The following is a 22476-nucleotide window of genomic DNA, read 5'->3' on the forward strand; positions in this document are numbered from 1 at the left end:
ATCTCCTTTGGGATGGACTGGTTGGATCTCCTTGCAGTCCAAGGGACTCTCAAGAGTCTTTTCCAACAGCACAGTTCAAAAGCATCAATCCTTCGGCTCTCAGGTTTCTTTATGGTCCAACTCTCACATCCATACATGACCACTAGAAAAGCCATAACTTTGACTAGATGGACCTTTGTTGGCAAAGTAATAGCTCTGCTTTTTAATATGCTGTCTGGGTTTGTTATAGCTTTTCTTCCAAGGAGCAAGCGTCTTTTAATTTCATGGCTGCAGTTACCATCTGCAGTGATTTTGGAGCCCAAGTAAATAAAGTCTGTCACTGTTTCCATTGTTTCCCCATCTATTTGCCATGAAGTGATGGGACCGGATGCCATGATTTTAGTTTTTTGAATGTTGAGTTTTAAGCCAGGGTTTTCACTCTCTTCTTTCACTTTCATCAAGAGGCTCTTCAGTTCCTCTTCAATTTCTGCATAAGGGTGGTGTCATCTGCATATCTGAGGTTATTGATATTTTAATCAGTTATGACTTGAAAAAAAACCGTGCTCAAATTCAAGATGAGGGTAAATGCATGCATGCTCAGCCACTAAATTGTGTCAGACTCTTTGTGACCCCTGTAGCCTGCCACGCTCCTCTGTCCATGGAATCTTTTAGGCAAGAATACTGGAGTGGGTTGCCCTTTCCTTCTCTGGGACATCTTCCTGGTCCAGGGATCAAGCCTGCATCTCCTGCATTGGCATGAGAGTTCTTTACTACTGAGCCACTAGGGAAACCCAGGAAGGGCAGACAGGTATCAATAAGTGGAAAATGTATCCAAAGAGAAGGGCTTGGACACGTGACCTCAAGAGCCAGCTTCAACACACAAGCGTGTTTCATTGGCTGGCCTGGGGTTGTACTGTAATCATCACTGTTGCTGTTTTATTTTTAATTAGAAAACTTTTATTCTGAGCCTGAGCCCTCTGTTTGCCCTGGTCCTCACCACTCCACATAGTCTAATACCAAGGCTCCCATTACTATTTCACACAACAGTACATTTTCTGAAGATGTGGGAGTTTGTGGCTCCTGTTTTAGGAAGGAGAAAGAGCAAGATTAGACTCAGCAAGTCCAGAGAGGGTAGTTTGGGCTTTTCTATAAACTCTGGAGGGCCTTAGCTAAGTCACACTCTTTTGGAGCCCCATATCCTCCCCTATGACAAAAAGGAGTAGATTAGGTCTTTCCTGGGCCTGTCAGCTCTGAAATCATAAATCCCAGAGGAAGTTTATAGATGTTCCTGTATGCCAAAATCCAGAGGATTTTGCAGAGGATACATAATAATTCGTGGAGCCCCCCTCTCATCTCAAGGACTATTTCTGGAGGCTATTTGCAAGTTACAGATTTAGGGCTTGCAACACCCTTCCCCCACCCCAGATCTAAGTTTCAGTTTGCAGAGATCTGCTGTGTCTCTGGTCCCTAGAAGAATGCCTGGCCTAGAGTTAGTTTGCAAATCTTTGTAAAGCAAGTGAATTGAGTAATTGATTGAGTGAATCAATGAGCGAGCATGGCAGAGATGTTGATTAGGCCCCCTGGCCAGCCCACACATAGCTGAGTTCAGTCATCACACCGCTAGGTTGTAATTATGGTGACAGTATTTTCCAAACTATGAATCAGGACACATAATCTGACAAAAGAATTTTTGTGCTGCTTGGGGTAGAAGAGTCATTTTGGGAGATGTAGCTTGGATTCTGAAATGTTGGGATTTCTGGCAGATGGTGCTAATTAAAATGAATATTTTAAGTTACATGAGTGGCTCGTTGGCAGGGATTGGGGGGAAGAAGGACAGCACTTGGCTTTGGTGTCAGGGCATGGCAGGGCATAGTGGGGACATAGGGAATGGTCTCTACATAGCTCGGCCGACTTGTCATCATGTGGAAATAGGGTCCCAGTGACACCAGCCTTTCTAGTTATAAGAGAAGCCAAGTGTCTGGGCTTGTTTGTGTTGTGATTTTCTCCCATATTTTTATGTTGGTAACTAATTCACAGGGGCTTCAGTGATGAAGCCTGATGGCTCAGTGGGAAAGAGTCCACCTGCAATACAGGAGACACAGTTTCAATCCCTGGGTTGGGAAGATCCTCTGGAGAGGGGAATGGCTACCCACTCCGTATTCTTGCCTGGGAAATCTCATGGACAGAGGAGTCTGGTGGGCTATAGTCCATGGGGTCGCAAAAGAGTTAGACACGACTTAGCTACTCAACAACAGCAAAACTGATTCAAGATTTTCTGTGGACCAAGCAAAATGTGCCTAGTCAGATTTGGTTTACACACCACCAGCTTGTAACTTTTGATTTAGACAATGAAAGTTTTGTTCCCTCCTGAGTTTTTTGTCCTTTCCATTGGTACTTGAGTTAGCCCCTCTGGTACCCAGAACCATCAAGGGCATAGTGTCCTGAATGAATGTACCCAGAGATACCTAGCTGGATAGCTCAGACCAAAGAACCACCTGGCTGATGGCATTAGACTGGTTCCTGAGAAGGTAGGTCAGACCGCACAAAGCCAGCTGAGCAGAAATAATTCAGTGATGAGCATGAATGATTCATGTGGAGTGATGCTGAACAAGCACAAATATCCATGAAATGCAGGTCCAGATCTGAGAGACATAGTAATCCTTTCACCCAATAGAGCATTCCTGTAAGTGAAGATACTAAATGGTGTTTGACTTCCTAAAGCATCCTTTTCAATCTTCATAAAAATGTAAAACGATCTCTGAATCAATACTAGAATAAATAATCTTTTTTATTTCTTGTATTTATAGCCTACTTAGAATTTCTTAGGTATTTTCATATTATTTTGTGTCATTTTATATAACATCTAATATACGAATGATTTCCCATTAGAAGAGGTTCAAACAGTTAAGAAGTAAGCTGAATAAAATAGGAAAAGCGCTCTCTACCCAGCAAACCAGGCCCAGCTTTCAGTTCTACTGAACATGCATTCTTTCTTTGTCATTTATTAATTTATTTTGTTTCAGTTCATTTCAACTTTTGTCTTGATTCCTTCCCTAATCTGTTTAGCTTATTGCTTTGATTCTCCACCAGCCCCGTCCCATACCTGGCTTCTTACTTTAAATGCTTAATTCACTTATTTTCAGACTTATTTTCTAATACAGCGATTTTAAGGCTACATATTTTCCTCTGAATACTGCTTTTCCCTTATCTCATAATTTTTTTACGTATGTAAGTGTTTTCCTTATCACTTACTTCAATTGGTTTGTGATTTTAGAGTTTTTCCCTGATTATTTAGAGGAGTTTTACAAATGTTCTAAGTAGAGAATTTTTGTCTGTCTTTCTGTGTTAGTTTCTAATTTTGCTGCATCGTGATGAGAGCTTGGTCTGTTTGATTTCTGTTGTTTTGGAAGTTTTGGAGACTTTGTTGTCTACCAAATCATTTTTTGTGAATGTTCTATGGTATTTCAAAAGAATAATCATTCTCTTTCTGGTATAAAGTTTTCATGATTCAAGCAAGCTATTAATTGTGCCATTTAACCAGGCAATTATGCAGGTCCCAGTATAGTCCCAGACCGCTTTTTATCAGAATCACTAGCTTCTTATTTAAAATAAAAGATTTTTAATCTAAAATGAAAATAAATTCTCATATTCCATTAAAAGATATAGAACTGAGTTTAGAAGGGAGCAGGGTGCTCAGTATCTGTATTTTTAATAGGACTCCCAGAAAATTCTTATGCTCATTAGCAAACCACTGCAATAGAGTGTTACTCAATTTTTGTCTTTTTAATCTGGGTGATTTCTGTGAACTTGTCAATTTTCCATTATATCTTTCTGTTTTGCTTTATATATTTCAAATCTCTGTCATCATGTGCTTATAGAGTCAAGGTTGTTCCTTTTACCATATGAATATATCAGTATCGTTATCTTTGTCCTAGAATAAAGTGTCGAGCTCTAATTTCAGGGTCCCTACTGTGTATTTTTAAATCACATTTCCTTACATTAATTTTCACAGAACTATGGCTAGAAAAATTTGAGTTATACCGAGCGTCAATTACCTGTGCAATGTTTTTCATTTTCTGCTACTTTCTTACACCCCCATTCAACCTTGGATTTACTTTCACTGATTTTTCATTCAAAGATAAATTGATGTATGAAGCCCCCTCCCCCAGAGTTCAGTCTCAAACATCCACTATTATGAAGGAAAAAGCCATCCTGGGTCCTTGTCTGGACTAGGTGGGTATTCTCATTCTAAAGGCTGTGTTTTTCTTTAGCATTGGAAAATGGCCACTTATTATTATTGTTGTTGTTATTGTTACTATTTTCCTTGTTTCTGTTCTATCCTCTGGAGCTTCTTTTGGACAAATGTTGCCCCAGATCTTCAAGTCTCCTAAGTTTTCTTCCATATTTTTATCTTTTTATACTGTGTTCTTATGAAATGGTTTGGCTTGAATTTGTAGCACACTAAATAGCTTTTCCTGCTATTTATCTTTTTTAAAATGTTAATGATAAAATTAAAACTTAAAATCTCTGTGGGCGTGCTAAGTCACATTAGTCATGTCCAACTCTTTGCGACCCTATGGACTGTAGCCCGCCAGGCTCCTTTGTCCATGGGGATTCTCCAGGCAAGAATACTGGAGTGAGTTGCCATGCCCTCCTCCAGGGGATATTTCCCACCCAAGAGTCAAACCCTCATCTCTGCCGGTTACCACTAGCGCCACCTAGGATGCCGGAGATCTTTTGTTGTTTCTTTTTTGTGGACGAAATGTCCTCTTAAATCTCTCCAGGGACATTAATTTTCAGTATTCTAAAGTCTTCCTCTACCTGCTTTTTAAAAAATTAATTTGTTTTTGGCTGCACTGGGTCTTTGTTGCTTTCTCTAGTTTCAGCAAGTGGGGGCTACTTTCTGTTGTGTTCAGACTTCTCATTGTGGTGGCTTCTCTTGCTGCAGAGCATGGGCTCTAGGGCGTAGCTGCTATGCAGCACGTGAAATCTTCCCAGACCTGGGAAGGAACCCATGTCCCCTGCATTGGCAGGCGGGTTCTTATCCACTGCACCACTAGGGAAGTCCCTTCTTCTACTTACTCTCTTAACTTTCTTTCATTGTATATTTGTTCTTTTGGTAAGTTTTATCTTGTGCCAGTCTTTAGGGTTTGGATAAATGTTTGGTCATTCTTGGTTGTCTGCTCATCTTTGTATCTGAGAGTCCTTCTTCTGTCTGTTCTATTCGGTGTAACCTGACCCTGATGTTGGCTGGGGCACAACACGCTCCTGGAAGCTGTGTGCCTTAGCTCCCCTTCCAGGAATGGGAGCTCCTAGTCTGCCTTGGGGACAATGACCTCCTGGGGCATTGCCCTGCCTTCCTGCCCCAGTGCCTGCATTCAGGCATCAGCCTGCAGGTGAACATCTCTCTACTTAATAGAACTGGGGATTAACTCTGGACTTGCTTTGTGCGCATACACACACGCACACACACACACACACACACAATTCCTTCTATGGAAAATTTTACTGCCCTTGTTTTAGTCTGTCGTTTCCTCTGCTTTTACTGCTTTCTTGCCTTTCAGGAATTCCTCAGAATTTCTAGCAGCATGCTGGCTTGTTTGGTCTCTATCCCGCCATCGCTATACAATGTCCTTCTCATGATCTTTCAGCCACCACCCCCATCCTGGCTCTGGGCAGGCTCATGTGAGGCATCCACAGCACACTGATGCCACAGGGTTTGCCCAGGGTATCACAGCCAGGAAATGGTACCCGTCTGCTTCCTGAGTCTGTGCTCTTTTTACATCACTCCACGCACTCAGAGGCGGATGGCTTTCCCTTCATAATAGTGGACATTTGAGACTGGAGCTCTGGGGGAAGGGCTTCAAACATCTATTTATCTTTGAATGAAAATCAGTGAAAGTAAATCCAAGGTTGAATGAGGGGTGTAAGAAAGTAGCAGAAAAGCAAAAACATTGCACCGGTAATTGACGCTCGGTATAACTCAAATTTTTCTAGCCATAGTTCTGTGAAAATTGATGTAAAGAAAAGTGATTTAAAAATACACAGTTGGGACCCTGAAATTAGAGCTCATCACTCAATTCTGGGGAGTTTGTGGTCTAGATGCCACCAGGCTTGAGGTGTAGATTGGTAAGCCTCAGACATGGGTTCCTGACACTCGTTATGCTTGTAATTTCTTAAGGAATAGCTGTCTTTGTTGCCAGATTATAAATTTCATGAGAGCAGGGACACTGTCTTATTCATCACTCTGTCCCTAGCACTTAGCAATCAGACCTGCTTATGGGGACACATATATTCGACAAGAAATGAATGAAAGGAAGGACAAATTAGTTAACTAACCCCTTCCTGCGGGGTAAAAATCATTTCCAGGCAGGTTAATATCTGTAAAATGGTTCATATCAAACAGTAGGAGTTACTGGAAACTATTGCAACTAACAGTGCATGTGAATTCCATTTTTATAAAATTGCTGATCAAATGAGAGATGAGGGGTTCAGTGTGTATCTGTGACCTCTTCCCCAGAGACTGCTGCTTCCTCTTGAGGACTCTCTTAAAGTATCCGGTGTGGCTTCATGGTCTAAACATCTGATCTTCTTGTCGGCAGTGTCAATAGGGTCTGAGAAAGAAAAAAGAATATGCTGTCATCTCACTGTTAAATTTTCTGTAAAATCTAGACCTCTGTTACAGCAATCATGAAAGACTAATTCATAGCTATTATCTCATTGCATCACTTCCACAACCTGTCAGACTGTCAGGGCAGTTTTTCTCACATGAGAGCTGGGGGCTTGGGGACATAGGGCGACTGGAGTCAGGCCCAGAACCAACGCCCAGAACTTAGACTGAGCTGTTCCCCTTTCTGACTGTGGTTACAGATTTAATGCTTCATCCACTAATACCAAACACACGCTTTAACACGTATAGTGGCCTCACGGCAGCTTTGTATCGAAAGCTCTTACAGGCAGATGTGATAAATTTTATGTAAACCAATCGATGATCACAGAGAACCTGACTTTCATCTCACTCTGGAGACCACTGGCTTCCAAGGCACTGGTGCCAGGCAGGGAATAAATGTGGGCACGGGATGAAAAACCCTGGACTTTTGAGACAGACAATCTTTAATCCAAACCTCTGGCTCTGCCCTTTCTAGCCTCATGACCTTGGGCTGCTACATAAGTGAATTGAGCCTGTAAGATAAGGATACTTAGGACTTCCCTGGCAGTCCAGTGGTTAAGACTCTGTGCTTCCACTGCAGGGGGCATGGATTTGATCTCTGGTTAGGGGAACTAAGATCCTGCATGCCCCCCAGTGTGGCCAAAAATTAAAAAAAAAAAGATAAGGACACCCTCACACAGGGATGGTGGGAAACTGCAGGGAGATGAGGTTCATAGAGGGGCTAGCTTGGTGCCTGATATGTAGCAAAAGTTGTTGATATTATAGCTCCTGTTGCTACTATTGCAGGGGCTTCCCAGGTGGCGTTAGTGGTAAAGAACCCGCCTGCCAATGTAGGAGATGTAAGAGACACAGGTTCGATCCCTGGGTGGGGAAGATCCCCCAGAAGAGGGAATGGTAACCCTCAGTATTCTTGCCTGAAAAACCCCATTGACAGAGGAGCCTGGTGGGCTACAGTCCATGGGATCTCAAAGAGTTGGACACGACTGAAGTGACCTAGCATGCACGCATGCACTACTAGCACACACACATGCACACACTACTATTGCAGACATTTTGTGTGCTATGGTGACCTGTCTGGTTTTGCTCTTTTCCTAGCCCAACAGAAAAGAGGGAAGACCAGGAATGTAAGGCACTAATCCACTGACCATCAAACCTCAGCTGCATTTTAGCCACTGGTCCAGCATCCTTCCTTCCCTCCGTCTCCTCCCTGGCTCTCCAGCAAGGAGGCCAATTTGTATACCGCCCCGTCATCTGCTTTCCACCTGTGGTGTTTGCAGCTGGCCTCCATGCAGAAGGCTTTCTGTTGAAAGGGTTTGAACTGAACATTTTAAGGGCTGAGCATTGAAATTGCATATAACAAGGTTTTGAAGCAAAACTGTAAAGTAAGTTTTCACAAAGGCATTTCGGGATGATAGCTTCAAAGCCACTGGTAGATGGCCCAGCATGGTATCCCTTTGAAGTGTCGGCAGGTTGGCTTTCAAAGCAACCAGCCCAAGGTCCCCATCTTTCCAGATGGAAAGGGTTTGAATAACTTTCTTGAGGGAATGTGGCTATTTAGTTCAGCTCCCCTTTGCCCCTGGAACAGATGGTTTTAGATCACATGGGCATTATAAGGGCCTAGGTTCCTACATTTTGCTCTTCCAATATGAGCAAATGTGTTATTTTCCTTTGTGAAGAAGATAGCAGCCATGCAGAATCTAGGCCCCTTTTATGTATAATACATATATATATTTACTATATATGTGTATATACATAGTAAATACAATTATGGCATTTAAATCTGAGTTAGTTTAAAAGGAGAAAAACCAAATTGAAACAGAAGGGATGATTGAAATTCAGATTTCTTTATCACAAGTAAGATTTTTTAAAATATTCCATCAGTTTAATAAATTATGAACAAACTATTAAGAGGCCAGAGTTGCCATTTAAAAAAACACTCCGTTGTTTCCACTTAAGATGGATTTGAACTGACTCATCTGCTATGGAAAATGAGGCCAGGGTACACCCACACTGTCTGCCCTCTTCCAGTTCTGTGAGCTTAGCTAAGAGCTTAGGCTTAGAGTGTTACATTTCGTGACCTGCATACGCATGATTGTCTAATACAGTTGACCTTTAAACAACATGGGTTTGAACTGCATGGGTCCACTTGTACACAGATTTTTTTTTTAAATAAATACAGCTCTTATATTTTTGTTTTATAGATCTGTAAGTGTAGGGAAGAGTTTATGCTCCATTATAGATCACAATATGTGGAATTAAAAGAACTAGGATTTGAGTCCTTATCTATCCAGTCAGCTTCAGCTTCAGCTTCTGCTCTTGGGCAAGTTGTTGATCAATTCCTTTGCTTTTGAGGCAGAGAGAGCAGTACATGGGTTTTCAACCCCTTGGGGGATCAGCAACCCCAGCCCCTTGTATTGTTCAAGGGTCCCCTCTATTTCTTTAATCACTAAACAGCGTCAGTTTTCACTATTAGACCTTTCATCACAGCGTCTCCTAGTCTGTGTTTATTTTTTTTTTAATATTTGTTTATTTATTTTTGGCTGCAGTGGGTCTTCATTGCTACATCCCATGAACAGGGCTTTTTCTAGTTGCAGCGAACAGGGGCTCCTCTCAAGTTGCAGAAAAAGGGCTTCTCACGGGGGTAGCCTCTCATTGCAGAACACGGACTCTAGAGCATGGGCACCCGGGCTCAGTTACCTGAGTCATGTGGGACCTTCCCTGACAGGGATCGAACCAGTGTCCTTTGCATTGCAAGGTTGATTCTCGACCACCGGACCACCAGGGAAGCCCCCATGTTCTTTATTTTGACTTTACTTTTCTTTGTTTGGATCTTGTTCTCTGGAGTTTCTTCCTGAGAAGGACTTACGAGTGGTATATTTCAGTTCGGTTCAGTTCAGTCGCTCAGTCGTGTCCAACTCTTTGCAACCCCATGGACTGCAGCATGCCAGGCCTCCCTGTCCATCACCAATTCCACATGCCCGCAGTTTCTTTCTGTTAATGTTGATGATGCTGTTCCTCTCGAATCTGGACCGCTGTTGATTGGATACAGGAAGTCAGGCTGTTCCATCATCTGATGGTGTCAAGTGCTACTGCTCACCCATTTCTGAATCACTCTTTCGGAGAGAAGATGTTCCAGGGCTAGAGATCAGGGACTTTTCAGACAACTGACTGTAGAGGGTCCTCCACACCACTGTTCCTACCACCCCTATAGGGAATTTAATTTCAGGAGGAAGGAGCAGGATTTAAATGTAAATACAAATACCTATTTTTTTTTCTATTTATAAACTTGAGAACAATGCTTACAATGAAAAATTAAGTAAAACTGGGCTTCCCTGGTGGTACAGTGAATTAGAATCCACCTGCTGTTGCAGGGGACATGGGTTTGATCCCTGATCTGAGAAGATTCCTCATGCTGTGGGGCAACCAGCCTGAGAGCCCCAGCTACTGGGCCCGCACACCTAGAGACCGTGCTCTGCAACAAGCAAGGCCGCCTCAGTGAGAAGCCTGAGTCCAGCAACAAAGACCCAGTGCAGCCAAAAGTATATAAATAAAAATTAATTGCCATTTAAGGTAAAACATTTAAGTAAAACAAAGCTCCCATAATGCCACCCCTAATAAAGAATGTTGTTAATAGTTTGATGTTTATTTTTCCAGGCTTTTTGTATGCCTATGTGTATGTGGCTCAGATGGTAAAGAATCCACCTGCAATGCAGGAGACCAGGGTTCAATCCCTGGGTCAGGAGGACCCCCTGAAGAAGGGAATGGCAACCAACTCCAGTATTTTCTTGCCTGGAGAATCCCATGGACAGAGAAGCCCTGGCAGGCTACAGTCCATGGGGTCACAAAGAGTTGGATACGACTGAAAGACTAACACTTTCACTTTCATACATACAGATATAATTATTTTAAAAATCAGGTTTATAGGTACATTTGTCAACGTGCTTCCTGCACTTAAACCTGTTTTTTCTGAATAAGCACACAAGATCTGCCTCATTCTCTGTAAGGGCTGCCTGCGGCTCCCTGGACGCCTGCTCTATTAGTAATGTAACCCATCTCTGACAGATGAATATGCAGATCATTCTCTATTATCAACGACGCCTCAACAGTCTTTGCTGCTGAAGGCTGAAGGATAAATTTCTAGATGGACGACAGTGAAGGGTATGCATGTGGTTCATTTCGAGTTAGCTGTTTCTGTGTCTCCCATCCCCACTTCTGCCACTACCTTCCTCTTTACCTGCAACTGTCTGCCCTGCATCCATCATGACCCACCTCTTAGAATCTACTTGGCATCCAAGAACCATAGTTTTTTAAATTTTTTTATTAAAATATATATATATTTTTCTATCTGTGCCAGGTTTTAGTTACAGCACACGGGATCTTCAGTCTTGGTCGTGGCATGAGTGATCTTTAGTTGAGGCATGCAGAATCTAGTTCCCTGACCAGAGACTGAACCCAGGCCCCTGCGTTGGGAGCACCAGGGAAGCCCCCTGTTCCCTTTTCTTCGTGCGTTGATTGTCTGAGACTTTGCCACCTTGCTTCCCTGGGGGCTCAGACAGTTAAGAATCTGCCTGCAATGCAAGAGACCCAGGTTCGATCCCTGGGTCAGGAAGATCCCCTGGAGAAGGGAATGGCAACCCACTCAAGTATTCTTGCCTGGGAAATCCCATGGACAGAGGAGCCTAGCGGGCTATGGTCCATGCGGTTGCAAAGAGTCAGACACGACTGAACGACTAACACTTTCACTTTGCTCACTCCCCACCATTACCTTAGCCCCGGAGCACACCTGTGTGCAGGAATAAAAAGATGATAATAGTGGCTGCATCATCTTCCCCTTGGTAGGACCATGAAAGTGAGTCTGTTTTATAGTTGGGTAATCTAGAAGGAGCAGGGAGCAGGGCTTGAGGGCACATGTCATGACCCTGCCATCTAATCTTTGTGACAAGTTGGACTTACTTGAAGGTTATAGACCTCAGTTCGCCAACTTGGGGGGACTCCAGAAATTCAGTCACTTAAACTATGAGGCTGCCACCTGGTGAAGGTAAAGAAGAGGCTGGGGGAACCTGCTTAGCTGACCGTGGGTTCTAGAATCCTAAGGGTTAGTCGCTCAGTCGTGTCCAACTCTGTGCCAGGCTCCTCTGTCCATGGGATTCTCTAGACAAAAATACTGGAGTGGGTTGCCATTTCCTTCTCCAGGGGATCTTCCCAACCCAGGGATTGAACTCCAGTCTCCTGCATTGCAGGCAGATTCTTTACCATCGGAGCTACCAGGGAAGCTGAGTCCTAATGTTCCATCCAAATATTTCCCGGAACTGGGAGTGGATGATGGATGGCTCTCTTCAGCCTTAGACATTAGTAGGCAGGATTCTGGGCCCTGGGACTGACCAAGATTTCCTGGAAGTTGCAGCAGTCTCCCAGCTAGGAAATCTTCCAGTTTGCTGGCACCCATTTAATCAGTTTGACCCGCATAACTGGACGAGAATATTAGGGAGGCAGAAAGAGGGGTTGCCCACTGTTTGTTGTTGTTGTTTTTTTTTTAATATTTATTTATTTGTTTGGCTGTGCTGGGTCTTAGTCGCGGTACACGGGTATTAGTTGTGGTACGTGGGATCTTCGATCTTCATTGTGGCATGTGGGATTTTTAGTTGTATCATGCACACTCTTGGTTGCAACATTTGGGATCTAGTTCCCTGACCAGGGATCGAACCCAGGCCCCCTGCATTTGGGAGCAGGAAGTCTTTGCCACTGGACCACCAGGGAAGCCCCAAAGAGTTTGCCCTCTGTTTTCTCACTCAGCCTTGCCTTCTCCTCTGCATAACATAAAACTGGAGACTACCCCATCTGAGATTGGGGGGAGAGTGGGCTGAGAACAGGAGTCAATTGCTCATCACGTTGTAACAGGAGGTCATGTTATCATTAGAGTAGCTTTCACCCCACCCACCTATCTTGCAGGGTTATTTTGAGGATCAAATGAGAGAAGGAGTTGAAAATGTTTTGTAAAGTACAGAGCATTGTTCCACTGTGAAGGATTACTGCTTTATAGTCAGTGCCTTTGCGTTAAACAGCAGGCCCCCCAGGAGCTCACGTTTCCCTGTGGAGGAGCAGTAAATCTGTTTGTCCTCCAACTGCCCACCACGATCAGTCTTTGAAGACACGAGCCACGACCTCAGTCTGGCTTCCATGCGGGTTGCATGGATCATGTCAGTACACTCAATTAGAAGACCTTGTTATTATCTTTTTAAATGCCTTTGGTAAATATGTGCTCCCTTTCACATAGGCTTTTTCAGTCACACCACCACTGACATTTGACCAGATCATTCTTTGTTGTGGGACCTGTCCTGTACTTTCTAGGATGTTTAGCGGCATCCCTGTTTAGCAGCTTTACCCACCAGTTGCCTCTAGCACTCCCTTCCCCTCATTTCAGTTCAGTCGCTCAGTCGTGTCCCACTCTTTGCGACCCCATGAATTGCAGCACGCCAGGCCTCCCTGTCCATCACCAACTCCCAGAGTTTACTCAAACTCATGTCCATCAAGTCGGTGATGCCATCCAGCCATCTCATCCTCTGTCGTCCCCTTCTCCTCCTGCCCCCAATCCTTCCCAGCATCAGGGTCTTCTCCAATGAGTCAACTCTTCACATGAGGTGGCCAAAGTATTGGAGTTTCAGCTTCAGCATCAGTCCTTCCAATGAACACCCAGGACTGATCTTTAGGATGAACTGGTTGGATCTCCTTGCAGTCCAAGGGACTCTCAAGAGTCTTCTCCAACACCACAGTTCAAAAGCATCAATTCTTTGGCGCCCAGCTTTCTTCATAGTCCAACTCTCACATCCATACATGACTACTGGAAAAACCATAGCCTTGACTAGACGGACCTTTGTTGGCAAAGTAATGTCTCTGCTTTTAAATATGCTATCCAGGTTGGTCATAAATCTCCTTCCAAGGAGTAAGCATCTTTTAATTTCATGGCTGCAATCATCATCTGCAGTGATTTTGGAGCCCCCAAAAGTAAAGTCTGACACTGTTTCTGCTGTTTTCCCATCTATTTGCCATGAAGTGATGGGACCAGATGCCATGATCTTAGTTTTCTGAATGTTGAGCTTTAAGCCAACTTTTTCACTCTCCTCTTTCACTTTCACCCTAACCCTTCCCCTAGTTCCAACCAAAAACATCTCCGGTCATTGCCAAATATCCCCTGGGGGGCAGAATCATCCACAGTTTACATCACTACTTTAATAAAACAGTTCAGTGAGGTCGGGATTTTTTAGCTCATTTTTAGGGATATCAAAATGCATATCAGGGAAGTGAAGTTACTTGCCATGAGTCACATCATTAATGCCACCTCCGAGGGAGGTAGGTGCTCTCCACCCCTGCTTGCATCTCCTACCCAGTCACTGACATAAATTAGTCATTCAGCAAATATTTGTCAAGCATCTACTATGTGCCAGACAGTGTTCTATTTGTTCAATAAATATCACTGATACTTGACATTGGGCAGGGTGGGAGGAAGAGGGGTGTAAGAGGTAGATAGCCGTATTAGCATCCTGGGAAATTCCCTGGTGGCCCAATGGTTATGACTCGAGGCTTTCACTGCCCGGGGTTTGGATTTGAGCCCTGATTGAGAAACTGTAAAAGAGTAAAAGTGTTAGTCACTCAGTCGCGTCCGACTCTTTGCAACCCAACCCCATGGACTGAAACCCGCCAGGCTCCTCTGTCCATGAAATTCTCCAGGCAAGAATACTAAAGTGGATAGCCATTCCCTTCTCCAGGGGATCTCCCTGACCCAGGGATGGAACCCGGGTCTCCTGCATTGCAGGTGGATTCTTTACCATCTGGCCACCAGGCCACCGTCTGGCCAAGTGATTGGGAAACTAAGATCCCTCAAGCCTTGTGGCATGGCCAAAAAAAAAAAGAAGTTTCCTATTGCTATTGTTAACAACTTACCACAAACTTAGTGGTTTACCTTAAGGTATGGAGCTCAGAAGTCCAAATTCAGCTTCACTGGTCTAAAGTCAAGACGTCCTCAGACCTATGTTCCTTCTAGAAGCTCTAGGGGAGAATCCATTCCCTTGCCTTTTCCAGCTTCTAGAGGCCACCTACATTCCTTGGCTTGTGCCCTTTCTTCCTTCTGGGCCAGCAGTGTAGCATCTTCTCTCCTTCCTAACCTCTGCTTCCATCCTTATATCTTCTCCTTCTGGTGCTGATCTTCCTGCCTCCTCTTAGTAGGACCCTTGGGATTATATAGACCCTCCCTCGATATCCAAGGTAATCTTGCCCATCTCAAGATTATTAACTTAATCACATCTGCAAAGTCTGTTTGCCATATAAGGTGACATTCACCATCCAGGTGATGAGAGCGTGGACATCTTTGGGGCCCACAACAGTCTGCCCTCTGGCCCTGAAAGATTCATGTCCACATGCAAAATACATCCATCCATCTGAAGGGTCCCCAAAGTCTCAATTCATTATAGTGCCAGCTTAAGTCCAAAATATCTTCTAAGTCTCATCTTCTCAAAAATCTCAGATCTCATCATTTACATCTAAATTGTGTAGGAGTGAGACTATGAGTGTTACTTTTCTTAGAACAAAATTTCTCTCCCTCTGTGAACTTGTAAACTAGAAAATGAATTATCTGCTCCAAAATACAGTGGTGGTTCAGGCACAGTATTACAATTACAGACATTCTCATTACAATAGACAGAAAATTAAAGGAAAACAAACAAACAAAAGAGTCACCAAGCCCAAGCAGTTTTGAAATCCAACTGGGCAAACTCCATTAGGTTTCAAGGCATGAGAATAATTCTCTGTGGCTCAGGTTTCCACCCTCTGGGCCCATGGCTCCACCCTGAGAGTCATTCTTCCTCTTCCATGAAGGGTAGCATGTGTTTGCAGCTACACAGTTTTATCAACCTGTTTCCTGCCTGTAGAATTTTGGGAGTCTGACAGCTTTGTTTTAGTTTGTCCTTTCTTCCTCTCATTCAGCCCAAGCTGGCAGTGTTTCTGCTGGTATGACATTCTCAAAAACCACGTGAATTTCCTATGTATGTCTCTAGGATTCACTTCTAGAGAGTGAACAAGAGACTCCGCCACAGACTTTCCTGGATAATCCTATCTCTATTCCTGGCTTCCACTGAGCTGTCCAAGGGGATTCATGAGTCACATGTCTCATCTCTTCAAAGAACCCTCAGTTTTATTGAATACTCTAAACTGTGGATCCTTCTGAGGTTTTCACCAAAGGTTGTCCAGCCACACCCTTCATTTTTTCTCCAGAGTATGCTTTTCTAACAGTGCTGTGTTCAGTCACTCGGTCATGTCCAGCTGTTTGCAACCCCATGGACTGTAGCCCACCAGGCTCCTTTGCCCATGGAGATTTTCCAGGCAAAGATACTGGAGTGGGTTGCCATGCCCTTCTCCAGGGGATCTTTCCAACCCAGGGATTGAACCTGGGTCTCCCGCAGTGCGGGTGGATTCTTTATCATCTGAGCCACAGCCACTTATACCCAGGACTTTCTAACAGTGAATTTCCTAATTTTAGCATCTTTTGTGATCTGGGTAGGCTGAGAGTGTCCCAAATCATCAAATCCCAGTTCCTTTTTAGTTAACAGTTCTTTTCTCAGTCTATCCCTTTCCTCTAGCATTTTACTGTAAACAGCAGGAAGAGACCAGACTGTATCTTTAACTCTTTGCTTGGAACTCTCTTCAGCTAAATATTCAAGTGTATCATTTAAAGTTCCACATACCACCTAACTATAGGACACAGTTTGGCTAAGATTCTGCTGCCACATGACAGGATTTTCTGCCCTTTAGTTCCCAATAACATGTTCCTTATTTCCTGAACCCTTACCAGCAGCATCTTTGATGTCCATATTTCTATCATCAGGCTTTTTAGGATGATTTCTCTAAGATGATCAAAGTTTTCTATATGGTCTCACCATATATATATTCATGACCCCTCACAAATTCACTGGGTCCAGGGATAGGACTTAAACGTCTTGGGGGAGTCATTATTCAGCCTGTGCTGTGCTGTGCATAGTCGTTCAGTCTTGTCCAACTTTTTGGCTCCCATGGACTGTAGCCCATCAGGCTCCTCTGTCCATGGGATTCTCCAGGCAAGAATGCTGGAGGGGGTAGCCTATCCCTTCTCCAGGGGATCTTCCTGACCCAGGAATCAAACTGGGGTCTCCTACATTGCAGGTGGATTCTTTACCAGATGAGCTGCCAGGGAAGCCCCATTATTCAGCCTACCACACAACTCTTAAGTTTATGGTCAACCATAGACTTGATTGTTCCTCATGGTCTCACATCTATGTTAATTATGACAAAGGCTACAGGGATAGCACAGCTAGACTGACAAAACACACTGGTTTCCCCAGACAGTCCAGGGTATACTTTTGTCCCAGTGTAAAGGCAGTAGTTAGAACTGGACATGGAACAACAGACTGGTTCCAAATAGGAAAAGGAGTACGTCAAGGCTGTATATTGTCACCCTGCTTATTTAACTTATATGCAGAGTACATCATGAGAAATGCTGGGCTGGAAGAAGCATAAGCTGGAATCAAGATTGGCGGGAGGAATATCAATAACCTCAGATATGCACATGACACCACCCTTACGGCAGAAAGTGAAGAGGAACTAAAAACTCTCTTGATAAAAGTGAAAGACGAGAGTGAAAAGATTGGCTTAAAGCTCAACATTCAGGAAACTAAGATCATGGCATCTGGTCCCATCACTTCATGGCAAATAGATGGAGAAACAGTGGAAACAGTGTCAGACTTTATTTTGGGGGGCTCCAAAATCACTGCAGCTGGTGATTGCAGCCATGAAATTAAAAGACACTTACTCCTTGGAAGGAAAGTTATGACCAACCTAGATAGCATGTTAAAAAGCAGAGACATTACTTTGCCAACAAAGGTCCATCTAGTCAAGACTATGGTTTTTCCAGTAGTCATGTATGGGTGTGAGAGTTGGACTATGAAGAAAAGCTGAGCACTGAAAAATTGATGCTTTTGAACTGTGGTGTTGGAGAAGACTCTCAAGAGTCCCTTGGACTGCAAGGAGATCCAACCAGTCTTTCCTAAAGGAGATCAGTCCTGGGTGTTCATTGGAAGGACTGATGCTGAAGCTGAAACTCCAGTACTTTGGCCACCTGATGCGAAGAGCTGACTCATTGGAAAAGACCCTGATGCTGGGAGGGATTGGGGGCAGGAGGAGAAGGGGACCACAAAGGATGAGATGGCTGGATGGCATCACCGACTTGATGGACATGAGTTTGAGTAAACTCTGGGAGTTGGTGATGGACAGGGAGGCCTGGCGTGCTGCGATTCATGGGGTCGCAAAGAGTCGGACAGGACTGAGCGACTGAACTGAACTGAACTGAAAGGCAGCAGTGCCCTTATTGTTTCCAAATTATCCTGGCTTCAGGGATCAATGTTCTGATCACCATAAGCATAGATCTTAATGCGTGGTCTCAAGTTTGTGAATCCACAGTCTCATGGAGATGAAACACATACAAAAAAATCAAACAACTGTAGTTGAGAACTAAATGTTACAATCCTTTGGTATACAGGGCTGCCCCCCACAACCATCTGCCAGACATTTTACCACCTGGAATATCAGGATCATTTGGAGACCTTTGGGATTTCGTAGTCAAGGTGTGGTCCCTGGACCAGCAGCATCAGCATCACTTTGTTAGAAATGCAAGTTCTCAGGCCCCATCCATGCCCACTAAATCAGGAACTCAGGGGATGGGACTCCACAATCTGTTTTAACACACCCCCACATCAAAATGGTTACACACACGCGCATTTAGTGGCATCCTCAGCCTGTGAAACCACAATTAGTACTATAAATGTTGCTCCGTCCAGAAGGGAGTTGCTCATTGCCCCTTTATTTTCTCATCTTCAAAGTGAGGATGACACATGGGTTGAGACGGTTTTAGTAAATGTTAGTTTGATGGAAATAGTTCTTTGATTCCTGTGATCTATTTTCAAAGGCGTTTTTCCTCAAAGGAACATATTTCATCTTTTCCTTCTCTTCTTGACTTTTGGCAGGAGCTAAGAAAAAGCCTGGAACTTAGTGTCAATCTACAAAGGAAAGATAAGGATGGTTCCAGTGATGAGTATGACTCTATCGAAGAAGATGTACTCTCTGAGCCAGAGCCTGAGGACCAGGTGCTGGTGGGCTGTCCCAGAGATGACTCCCCTCTTTCCCGAAGGGACTCAGTGCTAAAGGATTTTCCCGAGGACCAGGAGACAGAAGGACGCCTTCCCCAGGGCCCAGACACCCTCGTAGTGCTGGAATTTAACCCGGCTTCCAAAAGTAAGCTCTGTCTTATGTGGCATTTCTTTGCCTTTGATGTCTCTGGATCTAATAGTAGGGCTTAAATTTCCAACGGTGCTTTGATTTCAGCTTTGCGTAGACTATCTCACAGGCCAGGGTGTATATCAGTTCAGGTCTCTACTGATTGCCAAAGGTGAAGGCTCCCAAAAGCTTACAAATGACCCTGAAATTCCAGATGGTAAATTCTGGCAGATAGTTGTAGGGGGCTGTCCTGTGCACTGTAGGATGTTTATCAGCATCTACGCGCCAACCAGCTGATGAAACTGACTTAAGCGAAAGGGACTATTTACTGACTTGAATAACTGAGGAGTCCAGGACTGTGCTGTTGTTATTCAGTCGCTAAGCTGTGTCTGACTCTTTGCCACCCCATGAACTGTAGCATGCCAGGCGCCTCTATCCTCGGCTATCTCCCGAAGTTTGCTCAAATTCGTGTCCATTGAGTTGGTGCAATCTAACCATCTCATCCTCTACCACTCCCTTCTCCTCCTGCCCTCAATCTTTCCCAGCATCAGGGTCTTTTCCAATGAGTCGGTTCTTCGCATCAGGTGGTCAAAGTATTGACGCTTCAGCTTCGGCATCAGTCCTTCCAATGAGTGTTCTCGGTTGATTTTCCAGGACTATAGAAAGACTCATACCTCTTCTCCTCTTCCTTCCTCCCCTCCCCTTCTTCCTCTTATCTCTGCCTTCTTTCATCTTGGTACCATTCTTACATGGGTTCTCCACATATAGACACAGAATTGAGACACTGGCTTTGCAACTCGATCAGAAAGTGGATTTTTCTTCCTAAAAGCTCCAGAAAATCCCCCAGGTTGGCTCTTGAACCCATATAGGGTGGCATCTCTGAACTAGTCACTGTGACTCTGATTGGCCAGATCCAGCCAACAGGACTGGGGGTGTGATTATCACCACCCAAACCGCATGGACAGAGATAGGAGTTTCCAAAGAAAAAATCAAAGAGCATCTGAAGGAGAAGGAAAGCAGATGGGCACCCATGGCAGTGGTCCACTAGAAAAGGCTTTTCAGGAAAGACCCTAGAAGGGACTTCCCTGGCAGCCCAGCGATTAAGACTTCACCTTCCAGTGCCGGGGTTGTGAGTTTGATCCTTGGTCGGGGAACTAAGATCCAACATGCCTTGCAGCCAAAAACAAACAAACAAACATAAAGCAGAAGCAATGTTGTAACAAATTCAATAAAGACTTTAAAAATGGTCCACATGGAAAAAAAAAAATCTTTAAAAAAATAACAAACCCTAGAAGGTAAAGTCAGCAAAACAACTGGTGGGCGGCAGGGAAGGGCCCATCTGCAATAGTCCTCGTCTCTGATCCCCAGCTGGCATGGCCTCTGCTTCCTCCTCCCTCTCCATTCTGAGCTCATTTTCCCCAAAACTGGGTGAACGGAAGGAAAGAAGTGAGGGAGTGTTTGAAGTCAGGCAGTGAGTGCACTGGTCTGCCCAGGATGCCCTAACAAAGTATGCAGACCAGAGGTGGCTTCAGCAGTCACAGTTGTGCATTTTTCACAGTTACGGAGGCTTGGAGTCCCAAGATTAGGGCGTTGGCAAGCTTCATGTCTTCCGTGGCCTCTATCCTTCAATTGCAGATGGCCACCTTCTCCCTGTGTCCTTACCTGGTCTTCCCTCTGTGTGTTCCTCTGTCTTTTTTTTTTTCCTATGACCTTATCTTATTTATTTATTTTTATTTGGCTGCACCTGCTCTTCATTGGAGCATGCAATATCTTTAGTTGCATCATGTAAACTCTTAGTTGCTACATGTGGACTCTAGTTCCCTGACCAGGGATCGAACCTGGGCCCCCTGCATTGGAAGCACAGAATCCTAACCGCTGGATCACTAGGGAAGTCCCCTGTTCTTGGGTCCTATCTCCTCTTATAAGGACACCAGTCATGTTGGATTAGTGCCTACTCTAAAGGCCTCATTTTATTAATACCTTAACTAGCTCTCTAGAGATGCTATCTCCAAACATAGTCACATTCTGAGTTGTTGGGGATTAGGACTTGACCATATGAGTCTTGGGGGGCACATAATAACAGGCAGATCTGGAAAATCTGCACCCTATGGTTGAGGTCTGCAGACAGGAGAACATTTGTCCCTTGGACACGCTCTCTCCTCCTTGCTGGGCTGTTCCCTCCACAGAGATCACTACCTTTCCTTTCCTCTCTACTCTGACCCATGAAACCCAGCTGCTTGCTTTTCCCAGAGGCTGCTTCCTCCAGAAAGCCTTCTTAACACTCCCAGACCAGCCAACTAGGTTGGTGCCTCCTCTGCTCCTGTAACATCATCTGGCCCTGGTCTCCCTGCCCCCAGTTGCCTTTCTTCCCCTCTGGCCTGTGAGCTCTGCCACTAGGGCACAGTCCAGCTCTTCCCCTCCGTTGCATCTCCAGCATGCAGCCCTCACCTGGCACATTCAAGTCATTCAGGGAATCTTTGTCAAATAAAGCAAGGACTTATGCCCCTTCTGCCCACACCCACCCCCACCCCACCTGCTGGGTGGCTCAGACAGTAAAGAATCTTCCTGCAATGCAGGAGATCTGGGTTCAATCCCTGGATCAGGAAGTTCCCTTGGAGGAGGAAATGGCAACCCACTCCACTTCTTGCCTGGAGAAGATCATGGACAGAGGAGCCTGGTGGGCTACAGTCCATGGGGTCCCAAAGAGTCAGACACGACTGAGCGACTGACACTTTCACTTTCACTTTCATGCCCCCCTGCTAAAGGGTTTGGTGTTCAGGGTAGTGTTGATGCACTGCTGAGTGAGACCCATGGGGCTGCATCTGTGCTGTGACTTGTGTTTCCTCCAAGGGGACAGATGGAGGGAAAGGCTATGAAGAGATTGACTGGGCCCCTGCCCTGGAAATGGGGGGTGTGGCACGGATGGGTGTGGGCATGACATTCACTTCCAGGCGTGAAAGACCAGGCCACTGAAGGAGAGCGGTTGGACCGCAGGCAGTTTAAGAGTCACTGTTGTTTCATCCCTAAGTCATGCCCAACTCTGCTACCCCATGGACTGTAGCCACCCCCCTCCCTGCCCCCAGCCTCCTCTGTCCATGGGATTTCCCAGCAAGAATACTGGAGTGGGTAGCCATTCCCTTCTCCAGGGGATCTTCCTGACCCAGGGATCAAACCTGGGTCTCCTGCATTGCAGGTCGATTCTTCTACTGCTGAGCCACTAGGGAAACCCTTAAGAGTGATACTTTCCCATAAGCAGAAAGAGAGAACTTCACTTTTTTGCCATTTTACATTTTTTAACAGATTGCTTGGCAGGCCCCGCATTGAACGTGGTGCTGTCTGTTGGGGGTGGAGGGCAGCACACATGCCCCCTACCGCTGCCCTCAGCCACTGCTTTCATCTGCAGCTTCTTAGCTTCAGGAGGAGACAGGCTCCCACAGAGGGGAGCAGGTAGGAGGCCTGTTACAAGGTCCCCCCAGACTCTAGCATGGGATTGGAGTTCTGACCCACTCCTGAACATTTACTCCAGAACAGTC

At 44.8% G+C, this 22476-nt stretch overlaps 1 protein-coding gene and 1 non-coding gene across 4 annotated transcripts in view; one reads left to right on the forward strand and one right to left on the reverse strand.

Moving 5' to 3' along the window:
- Nucleotides 1-22476, forward strand: part of KATNIP (katanin interacting protein) — a 228664-nt gene that overhangs the window by 92617 nt on the left and 113571 nt on the right. For all 3 annotated transcript variants that reach the window (XM_020907922.2, XM_070461099.1, XM_020907926.2), the window contains one exon: nt 18694-18961. In XM_020907922.2, the coding sequence (XP_020763581.2) occupies nt 18694-18961 (268 nt within the window). The remainder of the gene's footprint in view (nt 1-18693; nt 18962-22476) is intronic.
- On the reverse strand, nt 20761-20833 carry TRNAG-UCC (transfer RNA glycine (anticodon UCC)). The gene has a single exon. It is a non-coding gene; the product is annotated as a tRNA-Gly (tRNA).

The sequence above is a fragment of the Odocoileus virginianus genome, chromosome 33 (genome assembly GCF_023699985.2).
Source record: "Odocoileus virginianus isolate 20LAN1187 ecotype Illinois chromosome 33, Ovbor_1.2, whole genome shotgun sequence".
Lineage (NCBI taxonomy): Eukaryota > Metazoa > Chordata > Mammalia > Artiodactyla > Cervidae > Odocoileus > Odocoileus virginianus.